Source organism: Pristis pectinata, chromosome 18 (assembly GCF_009764475.1).
Source record: "Pristis pectinata isolate sPriPec2 chromosome 18, sPriPec2.1.pri, whole genome shotgun sequence".
Classification (NCBI taxonomy): Eukaryota; Metazoa; Chordata; class Chondrichthyes; order Rhinopristiformes; family Pristidae; genus Pristis; species Pristis pectinata.
This window is the reverse complement of record NC_067422.1, coordinates 26,522,414-26,547,998: the sequence shown is the minus strand read 5'-3', so window position 1 is coordinate 26,547,998 and position 25,585 is coordinate 26,522,414. Positions and strand designations below refer to the sequence as shown.

Below are 25,585 nucleotides of genomic sequence, written 5' to 3'. Positions count from 1 at the left end.
GTTTTAAGAATGAAAGAAGATCTGAGGAGTATTTTTTTTTATATACAGAGAGTGGTTGATATCTGAAATGCGCTGCCAGAGGAGGTAGAATCAGATACAATTATTATATTTAAGAGGCATTTAGCCAGACACTTAAATAGGCAAGGCGTGGAAGGATATGGTCCTAATGCAGGCACATGGGAATAGTTTTGGTGGGCTAAAAGGTTGGCGTGGGCGTGGTGGGTCAAAGGCCCATTTCTGTGCTGTACAATATGATTCTATGGGAAGGTGTGAGAAGGATGGATAAGACAAACATAATATTTTTGATAGGATGAGACCAGGGTTGTTGTGGAGTTTGAATCAAGTAAGTTGTCAGTATTACATGAAATTTTTTTTGTGATTTTATATGACAACATATTGACTGAAATAATGTATTTGACAGGACAATAGTTCTATAAATTCACCTTTAAAATAAAGGAAGTCACATTCTTACTAAGCCTTATACCACCAGGTGTTTGCACAATTAGAGAGATTAAAAAAATATACATGCAAGAGATAAATACACAGTTGTGAGTAAATGAAATTGTGGAGTTTCTCCAGTTTTTAGGTCATGGGGGCAGTTAGAGGATGAAGATTCAAATAAGGAAGTGTGAAATGTTGTGGAGTGCTGGGATTTGGCCAGCAGGTCAGGCTGTGCTAATGGAGAAAGGAAAAACTGACCCAATATCATAGATGGATAACTTGTAGCAAAAATGGTCATTTTTGATTTAGGCAGAGACAGCAAGTTACCTGAACTTGTGGAATTTGATGTTGTCTGGAAGGCTGGTACATTCTGTAAGGGTGTATTGCAACCTTCTGGACTAGATATTGTTGAGAATGAGGATGGCTTGAATTGCTGATGACAAAATAGATAAAACACTGAAAAGGTGCAGATTGAAGATTACACAAAACTCCCTTAATCAATGGATTTAAGCAAAACTAATAAAACTATCTTAATTCTATTTACCCTGGTGACATTTGGATTCGTATTCATTTTCAAAGTGCTTACAAATGGTGCATGCTCTGGAAGTGTGTTTAGTTGCCTAGAATATAATTTTTGGACTGGATCTTTATAGTTGAGTATTGATGTTTTAAATTGTTCTATAAGTACATAAGATACTTTAGCACTTAATATATAAGTGATCTATTATTTTTAAATTTGGTGAACACATAAACAAAAGAGAACTGATCAGCATGAATCAGTGGGGTGGTAGCTGGACCAATTGTGGATTAATCTTAAAAGGAAAATTTCTCCAAATTGTCTCAAAACCTGTCCAGTTCATAATTAGTCTGTGAATATACAACATAAATTAAATAGATATTGGAAAGGACTTTTTGACTAATTTGTCCAACCATCATAGAAGACAAAAGTGACCAAAAATTGTAATCTTAATGAAATTTTCTGAAATTATAAGTGATTTCCTGTCTTTCTGTTTCATGTTTATTTCAGCTTTAGTTGTAACAACTGCGACTGCTGGATTTGCCATGGCACCTGTACCCTTCGACCTGAGCTGTTTCCTTCTCACCACTGTTGGAACAGGCCTCGCTTCCTGTGCTGCCAACTCCATTAACCAGGTGAGTAATTCATTTTAACACAAACCAGACAAAAAAACAGAGCTCTTTTTAACAGGCTCACACCTTTCCTGGGTAGGAAGTATATTGATGTCCGTATGGGAAAGCTGAGTGAATGGACCTTTTCCACTGATAAAACATAATCTTCAATGTTGTACCATTTAAGATAAAGGTAATCTTACAGCCTTGTTGTTTATTTAAAAGAAATAGTTTTGCATTTGAAATTCTGACAGAATTTAAATAATCACATGTGAAAGTACTTTACATTATGCTATTAGCATGAGTGTAAGGGTATTTTGTTTTTTTATGTTTTATTTGTACAATGAGCCTTATATGGTTGGTCATTTTAAGTAAGGAACAGACTACTCCGGATACTATTCATGAAGACTTTGGTTGCATCAGCATTGCATATTTGCATTCCGTAGTTTAACTGAATGCTCTTTGAAGCAGTTTTTTTTGTTCAGAATTTTCTGATGTTAAAAGTTTGTGGCCTTGATTAATAGGGCCAAATCCTACCTTTATATTGTAATGAGAGTTGTTGATCCTCAGCTAATAGGTGTTAGAGAAAAATATTAGCAAGGCATGAAGCTTGTGTTTTTACAGTACCCTTGAGTTGTCCCAAAATACTTCACAACCAATGAGGGATTTCTGTAGTCGCGATTATGTAGTCAACAGTAACAGTTTGTACTCTGCAAAACCCCACCAGCAGCAGACAACATAAATGACTACTTTGCCTACTTTAGTAAAGAGTGATGAAGGACATCAAGCTTCCTAATCATCTTTGAATTGCATTACAAAATGTTTTGGGATCATCTGAATAGACTGACGTGAACTTTGTAAAGCAATTCACCAGAAAGATGACACGTTTGACAAAACAACATACTCCGAGTACCATATTGAATTCACTGTTTTTTGTTCAAGCCCTTCATGTCAGGACTTAAATCAAAGTAAAATGTTACTAACTAAACCCAGCTGATTTGCAGAAGTTTAGTAGCCGGTGTCGTTACTTTCTTGAATACAGTAGAATAAGTCACACCAAAAATTAATGTGTATGTACTACATTAATTTTATTGGAGGTGACTCCAGTTGCATATATTTGTACAAGGAGATAACCTGGTTATAACATTATCCCTTGTGACCTGAACTGTGTATTTATCCCTTGCATGTATATTTTTTTAATCTCTCTAATTGTGCAAACACCTGGTGGTATAAGGCTTAGTAAGAATGTGACTTCCTTTATTTTAAAGGTAAATTTATAGAACTATTGTCCTGTCAAATACATTATTTCAGTCAATATGTTGTCATATAAAATCACAAAAAAAATTTCATGTAATACTGACAACTTACTTGATTCAAACAACAAAATATTTCTCAGCATTTCTAACCATTCAGTCTCATTTAAAAAAAAGCCAGAATGATTGTCCATGCCAATGCCTCTGCTTTATCATTCTTCATTTGCACCTGCAAGGAAAGATCTCCTGGACTCCTTGCTTAGCATCTGGGAGATTGAGTTTACCACCCATTTCCTCATGTAACACCTCCTGTCATAGTAACCAACTTAGGCTGGTACTTGAGAAGTCTGCATTTGTGCTTTCCGTAAAGGTTAAACAACAAACCAGAGCTTTGGTGTTTATTCTGGAGGCACAATATAACAGTTATATGAGAATTAATATTGCGTCAGTTAAATGTCGTCTGCATTGTAACTTGGAAGTGCGACTTCTACATCACTTTATTTTGCAGTTTCAGTGAAAATTTATAACTTGTGACTGAAGATGAATGAACTCCATTTGACCAAGTGTAATGATCTCTAGTACTGTATTGACGCAATCAGCGTTTCCATTTTGTACATGCTCTGGGCCAAGATCTGCGATTGATTGTGTGAATTCTTTGCTCTAACTGCATTGTGTGCATCACTAATGAAGGTGGAATTTGTTTTCTTCCCAGTGATATTACCATGCTTCTTTTTATGTGTTGGAAAAATGATGGTAACCAGCAGGACTGCAATGCTACAAGTAGAAATTTATGTTTCCGAAGCCATGGGGAAGCATTTTGACAGATTATGCTCAGAATATTTCACAGAAGTTGGGTATAAATATGTGATTGGCTTCAATGAAGTCTGCAAGGTTTTAGCCAGACAGGTTGCCTTAAGCAATAGTGCTACCTTTAATCTGTGGGTTGATGAAGTGATTGTGATAGTGACATATCAGAATACTCCTTGGTGGTTTCATACTGTTGTCTTAAAAACTCTGTCAGAAGGTATTAGTGTAAAATAGATTTTGTGAAATGGCGCACCGCATGTCTTTAATTAGTAATAGTTGAGGTTTTATTTGATAAATTACAAAATTATGTAAACGAAAAGAGAAAATTCTTTAAGACAAACAAAGCACATAAATCAGAGAGGGTTTGTTTAACTGCAGACTATCAATTAAGCTCTTTTTATACTTTTTGTTGAGGCATAGCAAGCATTTTGAATTAAAAACAGAAAATGCTGAAAACTCTCAGCAGGTCAGACAGCATCTGTAGAAAGAGAAACAGAGTTAATGTTTAAGTCAAGAGACCCTTCGTCAACATTTGGGAAGGGTTTAAACAAGTTGGTTTTACATTGCAGAGAGGCTGGGGGAGGGATGGGTGGATAGGACAAAGGGAATATTTCAGATAGGGAGAGGCCTATCTGCCTTTTCCAAACCTTCCCCCATCCGCTCTGCAGCCTAAAACTGGCTTGTTTTCTCTCTTCCCCAGTCCTGACAAAGGGTCTTTGATCTGAAACATTAATTCTATTTCTCTTTCCACAGATACTGTCTGACCTGCTGAGTATTTCAAGCATTTCCTGTTCTATTTCAGACTTGCTGCAACTTTTTTTAAAAATTTTCAAGCATTTTCAATTATCCTTTTGGTTCTGTGACATATTTTACCTGGTTAACAAAACAAATAAAAAGTTACATCTTAAAACATACTTGCACAACTTCTAGTATACCAGTATCTTAATTGCCAGTGATTTTAAATAACTTACATTTCCTTTATTCCATATTGACGTTGAGGCTGCAGTGTGATCTGAAAAGTTCAATTTGTACGTTCAATATACAGATACGAAAACCTATTGGAAATTATCATAATCCAAATAAATTTTTCCCATAATATGGGAATTGAAGGCACATTAACTTGACATCATTACATATCTTGACCTGTTTTGGCATTGAGTGCTGCTACTGTGCCCCTTATTTCCATTTTATCCAGAATGTAACAGTCAGAAACTAAGAATTTAAAACTAAAAGTTTAACCATGTTTAGTTCTAAATTTTAGGTAGCAACTTAAGTTCGCTGCTCGGTTAACAGTCATGAACTGCTTCATTTTTTGTCTATAATGTTGATCAAGCCTTTTGATGAACAACTAGCTGCTAGTTATTTTCTTGTTACCCTGAACAATCAGGCAAAACTATCTCCTTTTTGTGATAGAAACAAAATATTGCATTTCCTTTGGCTGCCTGCAGACGGACTGTCATCTGTCACAAGATGGTGGTGGAGTAGGTTTTGTTTCTTAATCCAATTGGCAAAGTTCCAAGTGATTGGTATAAATTTATTTGACAGAGTCATGCAGGCAGTTTGCCTCAGATTGAATGTATAATTAATATAAGGATAGTACCTTCACTGATTCATTTTTGTAGAATTACCTCAAGCACATCACCATATTTTTTTGTCTGTTAGAATTAATGTGTGAAGAGCACAAGATCAAAGTTTGGTATCTTGACTAAATTCTTAAATTCTCTCCTGATATTTTGTTTTGAAGAAATACAGGTAAGTTTGAATCAATGCAAGTGGTCTACATAAATGACTAGTTCTCTGATTGAATCATAATTTTAAGATTACATTGATACCTGTGCGATTGATCTGAGCAGCTGTATGTAGAAATGATAGATCTTGTGCCAAGGTCTTGCTTCACAAATAACCATTGCACTGGGAACAAAAGCATTCCAGATGATCAAAATGTGAAAAACTAGTTAAGGGAAAGAACAAAGGAAAGACTATCATTTAAGCCATCATTTTCTGGGTTGTCTGTGAGTTATACTTAAAAGTAGAATTGTTGTCTTTGACTTGTCAAACTAGCTTTCACGAACTGATCCAGCAACTTTCTGAAACCCTTTTATTTGCTTTAAATTTAGCCTTATCGTTTATGTTGTTATTCCAAGTTCTTAGGAACTTTCAAACAGGGTATTGTCGCATGATAGTGCCAAAACTTACTTTCTTCCCCTTTTACTTGCATCGTGGCTCAATGATAACATTCTCCTTTCTTAATCAAGGTCATGGGATCAAGGACCACTCCAGACACAAGTACAGTCCTAAGGGACTATTACACTGAGACAAGTGGCATCTTTAGAATGAGGCATTCAACTGAGACACCATTTGCTCTTTCAGATAGCTGTAAAGTGTTTGGTTATAATAATTGAAATTTTCCTGGTGTCCCTCAGCTCACATTTCTTAAATAAACCTTAAATGCAAGTTGGTGTTGACTACTTGTAAAAGTTAGTTTGCTGCAGTTACCTACCTTAACAAATAATTTAGCAACTGTTCTGGGACCACCCTGGGGTAATGAAAAGCATCCTTCAAAACAATGTTCTGTTTTTAAAATTCACAATTACTATCCTTCGTCAAAGGATAAAGTTGTAATGTTCAACATAAACACTAGGGTGCAAGAAAATAGGAGCAGGATTAGGTCACCAGGCCCCTCAAGCCTGCCCACCATTCAATACAATCATGGCTGATCTATGCTGGTCTCAACTCCTCTTCTGTGCCAGTTCCCCATAACTCTCAATTCCTTCATCTTTCAAATATGTATCTATCTCATCCTTAAATATTTCTAATGATCTGACCTCTATTACTTGCAGGTGCAAAGATTTCTAGAGATTCACTACCCTTTGAGAGAAGAAATTTCACTGCACCTCAGTTTTAAATGACTGGTCCCTTATTTTGGAACTATGGTCCCTTGTTCTCATCCTGTCAAGTTCCCTTAGGATCTTATATATTTGAATAAGATCACTCCTCATTCTTCAAAACTACAAGGAATACAGATCCAAACTGTCCAGCCTCTCTTTAGAGGACAACCTGCTCATCCCACTAATTAGCTTGGTGAATTTCCTTTGGACATTCTCCAATGCCACCATGTCCTTTTCTTTTAATGTAAGGGGATCAAAACTGTGCGCAGTATTCCAGATGTGGCTTCACCAACACTCTACAACCGTAACAAAATCTCCCTATTCTTAAACTCCAACCCCTTTGCGATAAAGACCAAAATGCCATTTGCCTCCTTAACTACCGTTGGATCTGCCTGCTAACTTTTTTATGATTCATGCATTAGAGCACTTAGATTGTTCTGAACTTAACTCATCTGCAGAAATGAGTGAAGTTCAGAGGGATCTAGGTAATTAAGTGCACAGTGCCATCATTGATTTTCATTTACTGCATCTCAGATGAGGAATCATTAGTCCATGTCCAGATGCAGAAAGAAATGGCCATTGTTCATATTTGTATTGACAATTGGCACATAACATTTGTCCTACCCAAGTTCCAATAAGACTTCAACAAGAGAAAGTCTAACCATTTCTCCTTGATACTTAATAACATTAACTTCATCTAATCCCCTTTATAAATATCCTGCTGTTTGTTGTTGATCAGAAATTTAACCAAACCAATGTGTCAAAGCCCATGTATCCTGCAACAAGTGACACATGCTAAACTGTTAAAGCTTTTCCACCATCTACAAGTCTCATCAGGAGAGTGTTCTAATGCTTTGCACCCTTGGTTTGGCAAAGCTCTATCTCTCGGCATCATCCAGGATAAAGCTGTCCCTAGACTGGTTCACAGTCAATACATTGGATTCGACTGTTTTAAGTAGTTTTTTAACATGTTTAATACACTTCAACTGGCTGTACAAGGAATGGCTGCTTCCTAGCTTATTGGTTCGTCCATCAGGTGAATCTAATAGGTTTCCTGATTGGACTATTGTTAGCTAAGGAGTACCTCTTATCTCAGGTATAAAAGGTGTCATTTTTTGTTAATCACTCTCTTGCTCTCCTACCCGCCCCCCCCCCCCCCCCCCCCCCCCCCACCCAGCCCTAACTCATTTTTAATTCCTTTGTTTTGGCTCATCTCCTAGTAGTAAAGCTAGTGCCATGTGCTCTGTGACTGTTTCTTTTGTTTTAAAATTTTCCAATAAAGCTTTCTGAAGAACCAAGTTGTTTTCAACTCTTTCTTGGACTCCTGAAAGAACTTGCGGATTTGAAAATAACCGATCCGACAATACTCTTGAATGTCACTCTCTGCACCACAAGTGCACCAGCAATTCAATGTGCACCATGAACAAGATTCACCACTGCAACTCCTCAAGGTTTCTTCGACAGGATGCCCCAAACCCATGGCATCAACTGTCTAGAATAACAATAGTAAGCGCTTGGCAATGCAACCACTTAGAAGTTTTCCTTCATGTCCTTTGTCACTCTGACCTTGAAGTGCATTGCCATTCCTTCATCATTGTAGGTCAGAATCCTGAAGCTGCAGACCTTATAGCATTGTTGAAGTATCTTCCACATCTAGACTGCAGCAGTATGCAGAAGTAGCTTGTCATTGCTTTTTCCAGGGAATAAAGAATGGGCAACAAATGCTGACCCTTTCAGCAACTCGCACTTCCCACAAAAGGATAATAAAAGTAGTTCATAGTCCGGGCATCATCTGTGAAGACAGAAATAGTTAATGTTTCATATTGACCTGACACATTAATTATGTTTCTCTCACCATAGATACTGCCTACTGTATTGAGTATTTATAGCATTTTCTGTTTTTGTGTAAGATTTCCAGCACTGGCAGTATTTTGGTTTAAGAAAATTAGTTCCAGCTTCAAAAGATTGATAGACTAATATTTGGTTGAGAAACATTTACATCTCCTTTGTATCAGTGAATCACAAATATCCATTAAACAAAAGCTATTGTGGAGAAGGATATACTGCAAGCTACACATTCCAGGCAGTAACTTCAGAATCTGATCAGCCATTTGAGGTGAGCAATACAGTTTAGTAGGACCTTTATAGGTGAAGGTCAATTTCAGGTATTTTAGTTGTTGCATTTGCTAATTTATTTGCCAAATCAATTGAAAAATGTACTGCAGTGCTAAAAATTGAAATAAACAATGTGTCATATATATAGTGCAATCATTTCTAGTTTGGTGTAGAGTAATTAAGGGGTGAATGTGCTATAAGGAGGTCTAGTCTGCTAGTAGTGTAACAAAAGACTTCTTACAGAAATATAAATACTACTTACTGGCAAGAGGTGTGTTCCAGTGATAACTATGTTCATCATCTTGGCTTAGGCTTTTGGTCTCACATCAATAAGGATCCAATTTTGGCATCACATGTTTATTTGGCAAAAAAAGTTATTTTTTGTGACAATGCAGTAGGCAATAAAATCCTTTGTGGCAGAACATGCTAATTATCACTTCTAACAACTGTGTAAACATTAAAAAGTGATCTGCAGATTGAACATAGACCATTGAGAATGTAAATTTTTGGCATCTTGAGTGCTGTGGGACAAAGTCTGTGGACTATTCAAGTGCTTCCAGTATTTCTAAGATTAGTTTTGCATTTGAATTTGCAGTGTTTAAAATGCAGCTTAAATTCTTATTTGTTCTGTCCTTCAAGTGCCACTTACTGTTGGTTAATTATTTGTGTTACTGGAAGTTCAACTACCCTGGCTTTTAGCCCATTCCAAAAGTTCATTGTTTAGAGGAGGCAAAGGCATTTTACTTGTACTATTCTATAATCTGTATGCAGCTTTCACCATTTTTCATTTAAATTCTGGTTAAACAATAATTAATGACTGATTTGAGAATATACTTAAAATAAATATAAAAAATGAACAACTTAAACTTTACATTTCATTGTGACCAGCATTGTTTGTAGAAGAAATGTAGAAGAAATTTTAGAGAGTGAAATAGTTTAGATAATATTTTTCTTTTCAGTTGTTAATATTACTTGTAATCACAATCAATGTCATTGAGAACATACTGTTCATTTTCCTCTCATTTAAGATTACAGGTTAATAACTGGATCCTGTCTTATGATCTAAGCACCTTCAGGTCTGATGGCACTTCCTAAAGAATCCCAAGCAGCCCCAGAAAATGAACACATCAAATAAATAATGATAACAAATCAAGGGATAGTGAAGAATTACAAGTTGTAGATAATGAACAGATACTCAAACTTGCACTTACATACCAACCATCACATCCACAAACCATTGCTTGTACTTCACAACCATGAGGTACTTCTGAAGTGCAATCCCTATTACAATATGGATGAATGTGATAACCAGTATATGACAGGGTCTCATACAGAGCAATGAGATAAAATGCATGATTGTCTATTTTGTTTTAAAATAGTACCTGTTTCAAAGGAGGTGATGTCAGTAGACACAACTTAATGTGGTGATTGTGCTCAAGGAAATCTGACTTATCTGGGAACTTATTTGTGCAGAGTCCTGCATGTCCATTCTCAACTCATGGTTAAAAGATTGAAATTAATTTTTTTTAGAAGTTTCCAAGATGCATAGCAAGCATTTCTTTTTTGACTAGCATTGAGTTTTAATAATGCAAGACTCCCTTGAGGCATTCTTTGAACTTTTGTCTGAATGTGTCCATGTGAAAGCCAAACCAATTTTAAGTCAATTCTTATTGGGAGATATAATTGTTTATGCTAACCATACAGAAGATGAGTTTTACATGGATGCCTATCCCATTCACATTAAGCTGAACATACATCATTTATTGATTTCAGTGGCATCAGATTAGAGTTTTTGCCAGTATGAATCTACACAGATGATGCAAAAATAAATTTTCATCCATCAAAAAGGAATATTAAGAATGAAATCATCCCCAAGCTGGCAACGGTGTTGTTCACCAAATCTACTACTTATATTTATGATTTGTTTCTTTTGAGTCATTTAGACTTTGCTCAGGTCATCCTTAATTGCCATTGAGAAACATTTCTTAGATTCCTTCCTGAAACACTGAAGTCCCTTCTGGTGAGGGTGCTTGAATTGCATTGTTGTGTTTGGAGTTTTGAGATTCAGATCCAGGGACGATGAAAGGACAGCAATCTTTTTCTGTACAGGATAGTGTGCCACTCAAAGGAGTGGTACACCACATAATGCCCTAAACATCTCAGATTGCATGCTTCACCGACATCTTCTGTGATGTTTAATAATGTAGAAATCCCAGAGTTCCTGTTATGGATAATGGAACATATTGAAGAAGTCACTGGATTATCTTTGGGTAGACAGAAATATAAAGTACTTACAACACATGCAAATTTCCATTGTTACCAGAGCTCTTCACCTGGGACTCAACACCTCTCTCTGCAACTGGATCCTTGACTTTCTGACCAACAGACTGCAATCAGTGGGGATAGGCAACAGCACCTCCAGCACGACTATTCTCAACAAGGTGCCCCACAAGGCTGTGTCCTCAGCCCTCTACTCTACTCCCTATATACTCATGACTGCATGGCCAGATTCTGCTCTAACTCCATCCACAAGTTTGCAAATGATACCACCGTAGTAGGCTGTATCTCAAATAACAAGGAGTCAGAGCACAGGAAGGAGATAGAGAGCTTAGTGACATGGTGTCATGACAGCAACCTTTCCCTCAATGTCAGCAAAACAATAGAGCTAGTCATTGACTTCAGGAAAGGGGGCAGTGTACATGCATCTGTCTACATCAATGGTGCTGAGGTCGAGAGGGTTGAGAGTTTCAAGTTCCTTGGAGTGAACATCACCAATAGCCTGTCTTGGTCCAAGCAAATAGACGCCATGGCCAAGAAAGGTCACCAGTGCCTCTACTTCTTCAGAAGCTAAAGAAATTTGGCATGTGCCCTTTGACACTCACCAACTTTTATCGATGCACCACAGAAAGCATCCCATCTGGATGCATCGTGGTTTGGTATGGCAGCTGCTCTGCCCGGGACTGCAAGAAACTTCAGAGAGTTGTGGACACAGCCCAGCATGTCATGGAAACCAGCCTCCCCTTCATGGACTCTGTCGATACCTCTCGCTGCCTTGGTGAAGCAGCCAACATAATCAAAGACCCCACCCACCCGGGTCATTCTCTCTTCTCTCCTCTCCCATCAGGCAGAAGATCCAGGAGCCTGAGGGCACATACCACCAGGCTCGAGGACAGCTTCTATCCCACTGTGATAAGATTATTGAACGGTTCCCTTATGATGAGATGGACTCTTGATCTCACAATCTACCTTGTTATGACCTTGCACCTTATTGTCTACCTGCAATGCACTTCCCTGTAGCTGTAACACTTTACTCTGTATTCTGTTACTGTTTTTACCCTGTACTACCTCAATGCACTGTGTAATGAATTGATCTGTAAGAATGGTATGCAAGACAAGTTTTTCACTGTACCTTGGTACAAGTGACAATAATAAATCAATACCAATACCATCTTATGTGGCTGTTCAAAAACAAAATATAGAACTATGAATTCTACCTCTTCTCAGTTACTTTTTAAAATACGTGTCTCAATCTTTGCTACGAGAGAGAGTCTTATCTTTTTTAAATGATTTGCTTTAGAATTACTTCATTTTTTAACCCCTGCCCCATTTTAAAATATATATTTGTTGCAAACAATGAATAGCAATGACATCATTCAGACAGTGTCTTAAGAGAAGATGCATTGTGAGACCACAATTGGAATTGCATACAATTGCAGTGACAGGGTTATTAAAGTACTGTCGATTAATGACTGTTTGCTATCTCTGCAGATGTAATGATCTCTGTCACATGTTGTTTCAATAACCATTCCACATACACTTTTGATTTAACATCAACACTCCACCGTTTGAACAATATATTTTTTAAAAAAAGGTTGAAATATGTCTGTGGTGAATAATTGCAATTTGGGATTTTTAACTTGCAGCGAAGATAACATTTTTTGAACATATATTTGAGTTTTTGCGTGTGGCAATTTGACAGGCAATAGATAAGGACAGTTGTTATCTTAAAGAACATAAGAGAATTCGAACACTCTGGTCATCACAATAGTCACAGACGTGTGATTGAACAAATGTGGGGATCAAGCCACAAGATATTAAGTTAAGAGATGAGTTTTATGGCAGAGGTTTAGAAAAACAAATTTCAGAATATGGCCCAAAGAGGACTTATAGGTGTAGCTGCCAGTAGTGGTGGTGAAGTTGGGGAAGATTTTTCTATTTGCAATCTAGTCCCTCTGTTTTAAATCCAATAGCTTCTACATTTTAATAATGTAAGAAAGAAGATTAATATAAAACTTGTAAGTACATCCATTTCTATTTGACTTTCAAAATCATTGGAACTTTTGTTTAAAAACTGAATTCTGGTGCACTGTCATAAGTTTTATTCCCATAATGGTAAAAGTAGCTGTTTAAGGAATTTTTAAACCAGAAAAATTGTGTAAAATTCATCGATATCTAGGTTGTCAATTGATCATAATTAACATTGCAACCAAATAAACTCAAATCTGTTTTTTTTTATAATTTCAATATATTGAGTTAAATCCAGCTCACCATGTTTGCCTTTAGCCTCAATTGCAATGTTGTGTGTTGTCTTCCCTCTTGGCCTTGCATAAACCTTGAGAGACTCTGTAGCTCGTGTCTCAGGATTTATTCACTGGGTCATTGAAATCATTTTTTGGTCTGTTTTTCTTAATTATATCTTGGGTGCAATAATCATTGGCTGATTTGCTGCAACTATTTTCAAGCACTTACAGTGGAACATTTTGGTCTTGATCACTCTTTTTCCAGGATTGGCTCAGAATCTGGTGAAGAAAGGAATTGATTTAGTTTCATTTGAATAGTATGCACCAAAAACAAAAGATTGTATTTGCTAGAAATCTGCAATACAACCAGAGAATGCTGGAAATACTCAGCAGTTCAGTCAGTATCTTGGAGAAATAGAGTTAATGTTTTGGGTCAATGCCTTTTGTTGAAACTGTTCTCACCTGCTGTGTATTTCCAACAATTTCTATTTTTATTTTAAATTTTATGAACTTTGATAATTTAAGTTTTAAAGTTTGTATATACTCAGTTATTTGGCTAGAAATTCTATCCTGCCTGAATCTGTGCAAGCACCAAGGCACCATGTACAGCAGAGCAGCCCTTGGACACGTGCACACAAAAGGTTTTTAATCTGTTAATGCTAGTTTCAGTTAGGTTAGGGAGGAGGTGGTGGATTGATAGAGGGTCCAGCAAGGTACAGATGTTGGGTTGTGACAGTGGAGGGATGATTGGTATTGATAGTGGTTTATTATTGTCACTTGTACTGAGGTACAGTGAAAAGCTTGTCTTACAAACCAATCGTACAGGTCAATTCATTACACAGTGCAGTTACATTGAGTTAGCACAGAGTGCATTGAAGTAGTACAGGTAAAAACAGTAACAGTACAGAGTAAAGTGTCACAGCTACAGAGAAAGTGCAGTGCAATAAGGTGCAAGGTCACAACAAGATAGATCATTATTATCACAGTGGGGTAGAAGCTGTCCTTAAGTCTGGTGGTACATGCCTTCAGGCTCCTGTATCTTCCACCCGATGGAAGAGGAGAGAAGAGAGAATGTCCCGGGTGGGTGGGGTCTTTGATTGGGGCCAAAAATGGAGATGGGTGGGTGAGGGAGCAATCTGAAGCTGAGATGAGAGTTGGGTAGGGAATTGATTGGGGATAATGCAGAGAGCTGAAGAGAGGATCAAGTGTTCTGAGGAGGCAGGAGGTGGTGGTGGGAGTGAACACTAAGATCTACCTGAAAAATGATGGATGCCTAGCATTCTACAGTAGCAGACCAGGTTGTGTGGGAGCTCCTGAAATGAGTGCTGAAGCAGACCTCTCTCAACCATTTAGTTAAAGCCTGCTCATTTTGACATCACTTGCAAAAAATTATTTGGTATATAAGGCCCATGTTTACATGTAAGAATTTTGTACAAGTTCTGTCAAAATATTGTGCAGCATTTGGCAATACTGTACATGTCTAGTGGTCTCTATGCAAGAGTGTGTTGTACACATGGATGACCTGTAGCAAATTACTGGCATGTTAAATACCCGAGGGATGGGATGGGTTTTTGGTAAAATTCAATTACATAACACACAAAAATATTGTACCATGCAATTGAATCTCCAGCTGCTGTCTTGCATTCACTGCTTTGAAGGGGGGAAAAATGAGATTCAGTGATGAAAAATGTCAACTAAAAATGCGCTGCACGATCTCAAAGTAGTGACCTGAATAAGACGGGGTCCTCCACTGGAACAATTTGAAAGGTGTATTTTGGACATGTTAAATTGTTTACCTTTCAGATATGTAATACATGAAGTCTGTCTGCTTAATGTGAAAAGATTGTGAAGCTTGAACAAAAATGAAGTGGAAAATGTTCATCTCTGAGGATGGTATGCAATGCTTAGTAAATGCAATGTGCTGATGGTTCCTTCTGTTATTATTGTTTCCAAACTAATCTTGGTGCAAGTGACTGACCAAATGATATGTACTTTGCTCCACATTTTATGGTTCTGTGGTCCTCCACTTGTGTTCACTGAACTTCAGTGCATAAAAAGGCAAATCGTGAGATCAGATGTAATACATAACCATCCTGAAGTAGTCCAGATCAAATAATTCAAACTAAGGTTCTCATCAGCTTCTAAAACACCAGAAAAAGAGTCCAGAAACTTCCTTTCCTAAACTTCATATGTGCCAAGAAAAGCTCTTAATCTTTTCAGCTCTAATTATTTTGGAACAAGTTTGCTTTCTATTGTCCACATTTATTTCTTTAAGCCTAAATTCTGGTTAGAATACAGGATTGGTTCAAAATAAATTGTGATTTGCTTTGCTTTTATTATTTCAGCAGAACATCTAAGGTGACTTATTTAATCCACTTATTTGTGGCTTGATTTGAAATGAGTTACTACAGTAGTTGAAAACATTTTGGTTTATATATTATGTTGTTCTTGAATAGGTTATTATGCAGAATATTTAGGCCATGAATTTGTCATGTAAGTAATTTGAGTTGACATTTTCATTGTTAAGTGCCATTTGCTCTTAAGTCAGCAATATCAATTAATGTGATACTGTACATTGTAAGGAGATCAAGTGTAATTTCTAAGACAAATAACGAGGATATAAATATATCAATATATCTGCTGGAAGTTTTTACTTGGAATTGAGTGCAGTCCCTTTCAGACCAGTTTGATGAAGAACTTCAGGTTAGAGTCTCATGATGAAGCATCAAAAGAGTAAATACAAAGAGACAGATAAGGGAGTTGGCATGACGTTCTGTAGTTTATTTAATGAATTAAACCAAGCATTACTTAATTCATCACAGGTGCTGTCAAGTTCAGTCTGCACAGAGCTACGGCAATTTAAATATTAAAAGTATGCAAAGCAAACCTTTATACACAAGTATTTTCATGTTGTCTCTTTCAAGTTACCTATTTACGCAAAATATTCTGCCATCTTTACTTTATAATACCAATTTGCAACCTGCATTGAGCAGACTTTTTACGTCTTGTAAGAATTTGAAGGTGCCGGTAAATTAACGTTTCTCTAACATGCCAATCAAAAACTGTGGAATAAAACTAGACCCAAAGGTTTATCATTTTTGTTGAAATCAAGTCAATCAAAAAGTACAGAAATAATAGTAAAAAAATAATTTCATATTGCTTTTAAAGATTAAATTTTGAAAGCTTTCATTGTAACAGTTTGAAAGGTGTATTTTGTACATGTTCACTTCCAGTACATTTTAGAGTATCAGAATGTAATTTAAAATAATTGATTTTGCAATATTTCTCTTGATTGTTGGCTCTTCCTAAACAATTGCACGATATTGTTTTGACTGTTCTGTAAATATTTTACAGAACATTATTTTTACAGAACTTTCAACTTTGGTTTCTCTTCCATCTAGAAAACAAATTCGAGTGTCAAGTAGCAGTAATGTTGTACTAAATGGAAAATATTTTAATAGATTGTAATGTGAAGCTTCTGCAGCTACCCATTTTGTGGCCCAGGAGATTATATAATCATAATATAGAACATAGAACATTACAGCACAGTATAGGCCCTTTGGCCCATGATGTTGTGCCGACATTTTTTCCTACTCTAAGATCTATCTAACCCTTCCCTCCCACATAGCCCTCCATTTTTCTATCATTTATGTGCCTATCTAAGAGTCACTTAAATGTCCCTAGTGTATCTGCCTCCACCACTTCTGCCGGCAGTGCATTCCATGCACCCACCACTCTCTGTGTAAAAAAAAAACTTGCCACCGACATCCCCCTTATATCTTCCTCCATTCACCTTAAAATTATGCCCCCTCATGTTAGTCATTTTCGCTCTGGGAAAAAATCTCTGAATGTCCACTCGATCTATGCCTCTTATCATCTTGTACACTTCTATCAAGTCACCTCTCATCCTCCTTCGCTCCAAAGTGAACAGCCCTAGCTCGCTCAAACTATCCTCATACGACATGCTCTCCAATCCAGGCAGCATCCTGGTAAATCTCCTCTGTACCCTCTCTAAAGCTTCCACATCCTTCCTATAATGAGGCGACCAGAACTGAACACAATACTCCAAGTGTGGTCCAACCAGAGTTTTATAGAGCTGCAACTTTACCTCGTGACTCTTGAACTCAATACCACGACTAATGAAGGCCAACACACCATATGCTGCCTTAACAATCCTATCAACCTGCGCAGCAACCTTGAGGGATCGATGGATGTGGACCCCAAGATCCTCTACACTGCTAAGAGTCTTGCCATTAACCTTGTATTCTGCTTCAAATTTGATCTTTCAAAGTGTATCACTTCACACTTTTCCGGATTGAGCTCCATCTGCCACTTCTCAGCCCAGGTCTTCATTCTATCAATATCCTGTTGTAACCTACAGCAACCTTCTACACTATCCACAACACCACCAACCTTCATGTCATCTGCAAACTTACTAACCCATCCTTCCACATCCTTATCCAAGTTGTTGATAAAAATCACAAAGAGCAGGGGTCCCAGAACAGAGCCCTTCGGAACACAACTGGTCACCGACCTCCAGGCAGAATACTCTCCATCTACAACCATTCTCTGTCTTCTATGGCGAGCCAATTCTGAATCCAGACAGCCAAATTTCCCAGGATCCCATGCCTCCTGACTTTCTGAATGAGCCTTCCATGAGAAACCTTATCAAATGCCTTACTGAAATCCATGTACACCACATCCACTGCTCTTCCCTCATCAATGTGCTTTGTCACGTCCTCAAAGAATTCAGTCAGGCTCGTGAGGCACAACCTGCCCCTCACAAAGCCATGCTGGCTGTCCCTAATCAGCCTATGCTTCTCCAAATGCCCATAAGTCCTGTCCCTAAGAATCTTCTGCAGTAATTTGCCCACCACTGAGGTAAGACTCACTGGCCAGGGTTATCCCTACTCCCTTTCTTGAACAAAGGAACAACATTTGCCAATCATCTGGCACTGTGGCTGGTGAGGATGCAAAGATCATTGCCAAAGGCACTACAATCTCTTCCCTCGCTTCCTGTAATAACCTCAGATATATCCCATCTGGCCCTGGTGATTTTTATCCCAATGTTTTTCAAGAGTTCCAGCACATTGTCTTTCTTTACGTTGACATGCTCTAGCGTAGCAGCCCGTTGTACGTCATCCTCACAAACGTCAACGTCTCTCTTACTGGTGAATATTGAAGCAAAGTATTCATTAAGGACCTCCCCTACCCCCTCCAACTCCAGGCACATGTTTCCTCTTTTATCCCTGATCAATCCTACCTTCACTCTAGTCATCCTCCTATTCTTCACATGCATGTAGAACACCTTGGGGTTTTCTTTAATCTCACGTGCCAAGGCCTTCTCATGCCCCCCTTCTAGCTCTCCTAAGTCTATTCTTAAGCTCCCTCCTGACTACCTTTTAACTTTCCAGAGCCCTGTCTGATCCTTGCTTTCTAAACCTTATGTAAGCTTCTTTCTTCCTCTTGACAAGATATTCTATGTCTCTTGTCAACTATGGTTCCTTCACTCTACCATCCTTACCCTGCCTCAGTGGGACAAACCTAGCCAGAATCCCGTGTAAGTACTCCCTAAACAACCTCCACATTTCTGTTGTGCCTTCCCCAAGAACATCTGTTCCTAATTTACGCTCCCAAGTTCCTGCCTAATAGCATCATAAGTCCCTCTCCCCCAATTAAATACTTTCCCATATTGTCTGCTCCTATCCCTCTCCAAGGCTATGGTAAAGGTCAAAGAGTTATGGTCACTTTGTCCAAAATGCTCTCCCACCAAGAGATCTGAAACCTGATCAGGCTCATTGCCTAGTACCAGGTCCAGTATGGCCTCTCCTCTAGTTGGCCTGTCCACATACTGTGTCGGGTATCCTTCCTGGACACTCCTAACAAACTCTGCACCATCTATCCCCTTTACACTAAGGAGGAGCCAATCAATATTAGGGAAGTTGAAATCACCCATGACAACAACCCTGTTATTTTTGCATCTTTCCAAAATCTGCCTCCGGATCCGCTCCTTAGTGTTTCTGCTGTGACTGGGGGGTGGAGGGTCTGTAGAATACTCCTAATAGAGTGATCGCTCCCTTCCTGTTTCTGACTTCCACCCACACTGACTCAGTAGACGATCCCTCCGAGACGTCCCCCTTTCTACAACAGTGACTCTGTCCCTGATCAGCGAAGCCACTTCCCCACATCTCTTATCTCTGTCACTGTCTCTTTTGGAACATCTAAACCCTGGAATATCCAGCAGCCATTCCTGCTCTTGTGACAGCCAAGTCTCTGTAATGGCCACAATGTTGTAGTTCCATGCACTTACCTTTGCTCTAAATTCATCACCCTTGTTCCAGATACTTCTCACATTAAAGTAAACACATTTCAGCCCATCCAACTGACTGCAATTTTGCCCTTTCACCTGCCTATCCTTCCTCACAGCCTTTCTACTCGGACACTAAATGCACCAACCTCTGACCCATCACTCTGGTTCCCATCCACCCTGCCAAACTAGTTTAAACCCTCCCTAACGGCTCGAGCAAACCTGCCCACAAGAATATTGGTCCCCCTGCAGTTCAGGTGTAACCTGTCCCTTTTGTACAGGTCTTACCTTCCCCAAAAGAGATCCTAATGATCCACAAATCTGAAACATTGCCCCCTGCACCAACTCCTCAGCCACGCCTTCATCTGTCAAATCAACCTGTTCTTACCCTCACTGGCACATGGCACAGGCAGCAATCCAGAGATTACTACCCTTGAGGTCCTGCTTTTCAGCTTCCTACCTAGCTGCCTATATTCCCTTTCCAGGACCTCATCTGTTTTCCTACCTATGTCATTGATACCTATATGTACCACAACTTCTGGCTGTTCACCCTCCCCCTTCAGAATGCTGTGGACCCGATCCGAGACGTCCCAGACCCTGGCACCCAGGGGGCAACATGCCATCTGGGAGTCTCTTTCACGTCCACAGAATCTCCTTTCTGCCCCCCTTACTACTGAATCCCTTATCACTACCGCTGTCCCCTTCCCTTCTGCGCCGTACAACCAGGCTCAGTGCCAGAAACCTGGTCACTGCAGTTTTCCCCTAGTAGATCATCCCCCACAACGGTATTCAAAGTGGTGTACCTGTTATTCAGTGGAACGGCCACAGGGGTACTCTGCACTACCTGCCTATTCTCCTTCCTTATAACAATTTGCAAATGTGCCTCTTTTAGACTCCTGCAAGGTGAAGCACAAGCACAGAGACTCACCTCTTTTCAATGCTCCCACTCCAAATCTCGCTCCAACTCCCGATGCTGCAAGGCGAAACTCACAAGCACAGAGACTCACCTCTTTTGCGGTTATAAATGCAGTTATATTAAACTGCATTTGCCAACATTAGTACCCACAGGCAGGTATAGTCACTGATCCCATTTCTGTCAACGATCTCAATAAAGAAAAAAGAGGCATTTGGAAAAAGAGATGGGAGGGGTTTTGAGGTAGAATATTTTGGTAGCCTGTTATGTGTTAGAAAAGTCTAAAGATCATAAATCTGAAATGTTAACTCTTTCTTTCTCCACGGTTGCTGCCGGGCATGTTCAGATTTTGCAACACCCTGTTTCTCCTTAAAATATGAGACATTTGGAAATTGAGATATATGTCAATTAGGTGTTGATGAGTGAGCCTGAATTGGTGCAGGATTAATTAAAAAATGCATATTTTATAGGAACTGTCAGGTTGGACAGTGCAGCATTATAGACTCTGACAAAATGGTTAAGAAAGATTTCAATTCCATATTTGCTGAAGTGGGGCCAGGGCCAATACAGAGGTGTGTGTTTGCTGTTATAACATTGAGGTTGGAATTCTGCAGAGCATGACTTGGGAGGTTGCAGGCAGTTCAATTCAGCCTGTGGGAACTGAAGTTGATGTTGAGTTTAAAATGTTTGTTCTGTGGGATGAAGAAGATGGCTTCGATCTCCCGGGTGTATCAAGATATTTTGCAAGGTTGCTTGAATATTGGCAATATTTCCTTAAATCTAAGAAATGCCATTTAATACCAAATTTATAAAGAATAACTTTATCAAAAAAGGTCAGTGATACACAAGTGTAGCATTTCCAATGAATAGATTGGAACTCAAATGATTTTGAGCATAATTTTGACTTGCAAATTATTGACTGATAAAACTGTACAAGGCAACAACCACGGTGGTTTGAATGGTGTGTGCAAAATACAAGACTAAGTGTTTGCAATTGTCCTTAATCCACGGAGAGGATGATTGTCATGATCTCCTGCAGGCCCATCTTCCCAGAAGCTCGCTCAGTTCACTCTATGTGATAGCAAGTTATAACTGAGAGCATTGGACATAGGCAGGCCTGAAGGCCCCGAGAACATCCCCACTCCGTGCTGAAGACTGAAGAACAGGATGATCCAACGGCTAGACAGTTGCAGTTCAGTTCTAACACTGGCAACCAATCAGCAATGTGAATAATTGCCCAGCTATATCCTGGCTAAGCAGGAACAATCCAAACTGACCAATTACCACCCCATCAATTTGTTCTTAATGAGCTGTAGAATGTTGAAAAATGTTGTTGTTGTTAGTGCTAATAAGTAATACTTAACCAATAATTTTCTCAGTTGAGGTTCCACCAAGGCCACTTAAATGCAGACTTCTTGAGAGCCTTGCAGTAAATGTGGATTGAAACAAGTGAATTATAGAGATGAGAGTAGCTACCGTTGACATTGAGACAATATTTGGCTGAATGTGGAGCCCGAGCAAAACTGAAATCGTTGGGCATGCAGGAGAATCTCTCTACACTGGGTTCCTGCTACCTCGTACCAGTGATCCAGGTTCATTTATGACCTCCAGTGCTGTCTGTACGATGTTTGCACTTTCTCATTATAACCACGTGGGTTTTCTCTGGGTACTCCATTTTGCTCTTGCATCCCAAAGATGTGTGAGTTGATAGGTTAATTGGCCATTTTAAATTGCCAATAGTAAATTAGTAAGTGGAAGAATCTGGGAGAGCTGATGGGAATGTAAGGAGAATGGATTACGGAGAAAGTTAGTTGGGGGATGAGATTGCTCTGTGAGCTGACAGAGACTTGGTAGCACAAGGATATATGGTAGTCAAACCTAACATGAAGGAAGTAGGATTTAGTTATTGGAGGTTGATCACCTTGACCCCCGGGAAAATGCAAGGATTTTCTTAAAACACTATTCTAGGTCCAGTTTTTCTGTTGCTATGTCCATCACTCCCACCACACTGGCACAACCGGGCCAGAATGTGCGTTATCTACAAGATGCACTGCAGCAACTATGATCAGATTGCTTCAGCAGCATCTGCCAAACCCACAATCTGTACCACCTAGAAGGATAAGGACAGGAGGCAAATGTAACTTTCCTTCCAAGTCATAAACCAACCTAACTTGGAAATCTTTCATAATTAACAGCTCAGAATCCTGGAACTTACTACATCACAGCATGGTACACTGTACTGCAAAAGCAAGATACTGCAGAACATTGCAAAGGTATTCCTGGAAGAAAAGTATTTGTTGTGGCTCTCTCTTCTTTGCTAGTTATTTCAGATTTCATTCAACACCTACTGGCACCACCATGACATCATTACAGGGCTAAAGGGTTCAGGTGGGGAATGAGGGATATCAATAAACGTTAGTCATACCAGCATTGCAAAAGTCAGTGTATAAATTAAAACAAAAATCTAATCCCAGATTTGCACTAATTTGATGCAGAATTTGTTGATTTAACAATGTTATTAAATTATGTTCTTTTTTTGATAAACTTTAACATCATGAAATAAATTGAGTATTTATGGTGCCAAGTTAATTTCAAAGAGCTTTGCTGTGTGTTTATTTTCAGTAACAATCTACAAAATAAAATCTCAACAATGTCCATTTGTCTTTTCCACAAGGAATTGACATCAGTTATGATTTTCCTGGAATGGACCTATGATTTTTTGTGTGCATACAGGTACTTCATCCTATTCTCAGGAAGTGCATTGGCTCAAAGAAACACAAGCAGTACTGCATGAGCTGGTCCAAAAGATGATATTTTGATTTCCTACCTTTCTATTCAAACGGATAAAGGCATTGACTGTCAAAATATTCCTTTGATTATTGGCTGAAATTTCTCTTTAGATGTGTTTTCTTTTGCTCTCTGGGCTTTCAAATCAAATGTTGTATTACTAGTTTTAATGTTCACATCCTGAATATTTTTCTATGTTGCTTTTGTATTAGAAAACAATGACTCTATCCCATTGAGTTAACCTGTACATGGACAACTTGCAGCAATTTTGAAAGCACAGGTCAACTTTAAGTAATTCTGACAACCCCACTAATCATTTTAAATGCACTCCCCTAACACATTTTGAATACATAATTAATCTGTTGTATGAGTGATGTTAATGTATCGGTCAAGGGCAATTTCTTCATGCATCACTTGCCATATGTTTGAGACTTGCAACCAGTGTCTTGTACCATTTTTAACAATTGAGTGCACCAGTTACTAAATCACATTTGTCACGCCTCCAATATTTGCAAACCCATCCAGGAATCAAGATAAATGTGTTTGTTGGGAAGGACAATAATTATGTTAAATGTATGTTAATTATATGCAAATTGCTAATTGGGTTTCACTTCTGTTCAAACCTAATCAATAAGATCCTCTGCTAGGTTACTATTAATAAAATATGTTGTGACAATGAAATGCAGTTATTTTAAACTGAACATTTTTAAAATGCACTCATTATGCCATTGCCTCAAGACTTTTTAACAAAAAATAATTCCATTGACAAGTGATGCTTCTTAAATTGTGCTGTTCTTGTAATTAGCAGCATTATCTATCTTAGGATGATGCACAAAGGAAAATTGGGGCATGTTTTGCTAGATCAGATGTATAATACATGTGTGTGTGGGCACTTAGATCAATATTAAGATCCATTAATTTTGGTGCTTCCTGTCCCTTTTAGACTATTGGTGTATTAAATTTAAGGGATTGTTATGGTACTACTTCAGAATTAAGGGTGAAGGATGGAGAAAGTTTGTTATGGATTGGACTTGTGGAATCTGTTTAATCTGTATGTGAGATTCTCATCGAAGTATATAGCATCAGGGGAAAAATAAAGTGAATCTGCACTATCTGTATGGATTAGTGCATTTATGACATTCATATCTAAATGTGCGATTTTCTTTCTGACTGTACTTTATTCACTGAAAATGTAATCAAGTAGGTAACATTAGACTGCATTTTAGATGAGACCATTGTGGAAATAAACATTACATAGTTAATTCTGTCAAGGTTTTAAATGCGGAATATCCAAAAGAATTTGATATTTTGAGAGAGATTACAATAACTAAATATACAGAAATAAGCAATTGAAAAACATATTTATTTCTGTTAATGGAGAGTTTTACTAATCACAATAATAAAATAAAGGTTTTGAGAAGTTAATAGAGTTAATAGACCCTTTCTTATGGCAATAGAGAATAGGAATACTAGTATAGTATAAGCCAGGTTTGAGCAATAGGTCCTCAGTGGAATTGTGATAGTGGTCAGTTGATGGCTGTGCCAGGGGTATTATATATGTATCTGGGATCTTGGAGCATAGCTGCACTCTTATCCTTGGATAACCTGTGACCCAAGCCCAAAATGATTCAGCCAAGACACTGCCTTAAGAGAAAAGTTTACAATTTCAGGATAAATTAGGAAATCTCAGTGGTACATAATGTTCCATCAGGAAAGCTCTGCTGAAAAGTAGTTAACCAATTGATGGATTTCAAACTTTGATTAGCCAATTAAATGAAACAATAGACTTCTCTGTTGGAAGCAACGCTTTAACATTGCAGCTTGACAAACATTCACAAGACCTAAATTTTTTTTAACTGCATCATTAAAGTGGAGCTCAGTATAGCTTCACTGAATAGCACTGTAGTCCCAGAAAAACCTTAAATGAACCAGTGCAGATACAGGCAAACATGATCAAACATTATTTTCAATTCAAGTATACTGTTTCACTGCATTTCCCTTCTCTTTCTTTTCCCTTCCTCAGATCTTCTCCCATTTAAAATATCTGTCATCAATCCATTCCTCAAAATTCACTTTGACCCTTTCTTATGGCAAGCAATGTGCCTGCTTCTAAACACTCCGTTATTTCCAAAAATCCTTTAATGGTGTTGTTGCTTTGCAACTCTACTTGTCCAGAATGGAATCACTGGGCCACAGTGTCAGAGAAGGGGGCCATTTCGACTAACAAGTCCAAAATGGCTTTTTGCAAAGCAATCTCGTCCCATTCCTCTGCTCTTTCCCAATAGGCTTGCATGTTGTTTTCCATCAAGCACTTCCTCAGTAACTCTGATTGACGTGGTCTCATCACATTTGCTGAGTTTTCAGTTCCAGATCATGACTCTCTCTAGGTTTTAAAAAAAAAAGTTTTTCCTCACATTTTCACTCAT

The 25,585-nt window shown here is 38.3% G+C and overlaps 1 protein-coding gene across 1 annotated transcript in view; it reads left to right on the top strand.

Moving 5' to 3' along the window:
* LOC127580123 (protoheme IX farnesyltransferase, mitochondrial) overlaps positions 1–25,585 on the top strand; it is a 117,779-nt gene that overhangs the window by 43,350 nt on the left and 48,844 nt on the right. Inside the window, exon 4 of the mRNA XM_052033336.1 lies at positions 1,469–1,593. Coding sequence (XP_051889296.1) covers positions 1,469–1,593 — 125 coding nt within the window. The remainder of the gene's footprint in view (positions 1–1,468; positions 1,594–25,585) is intronic.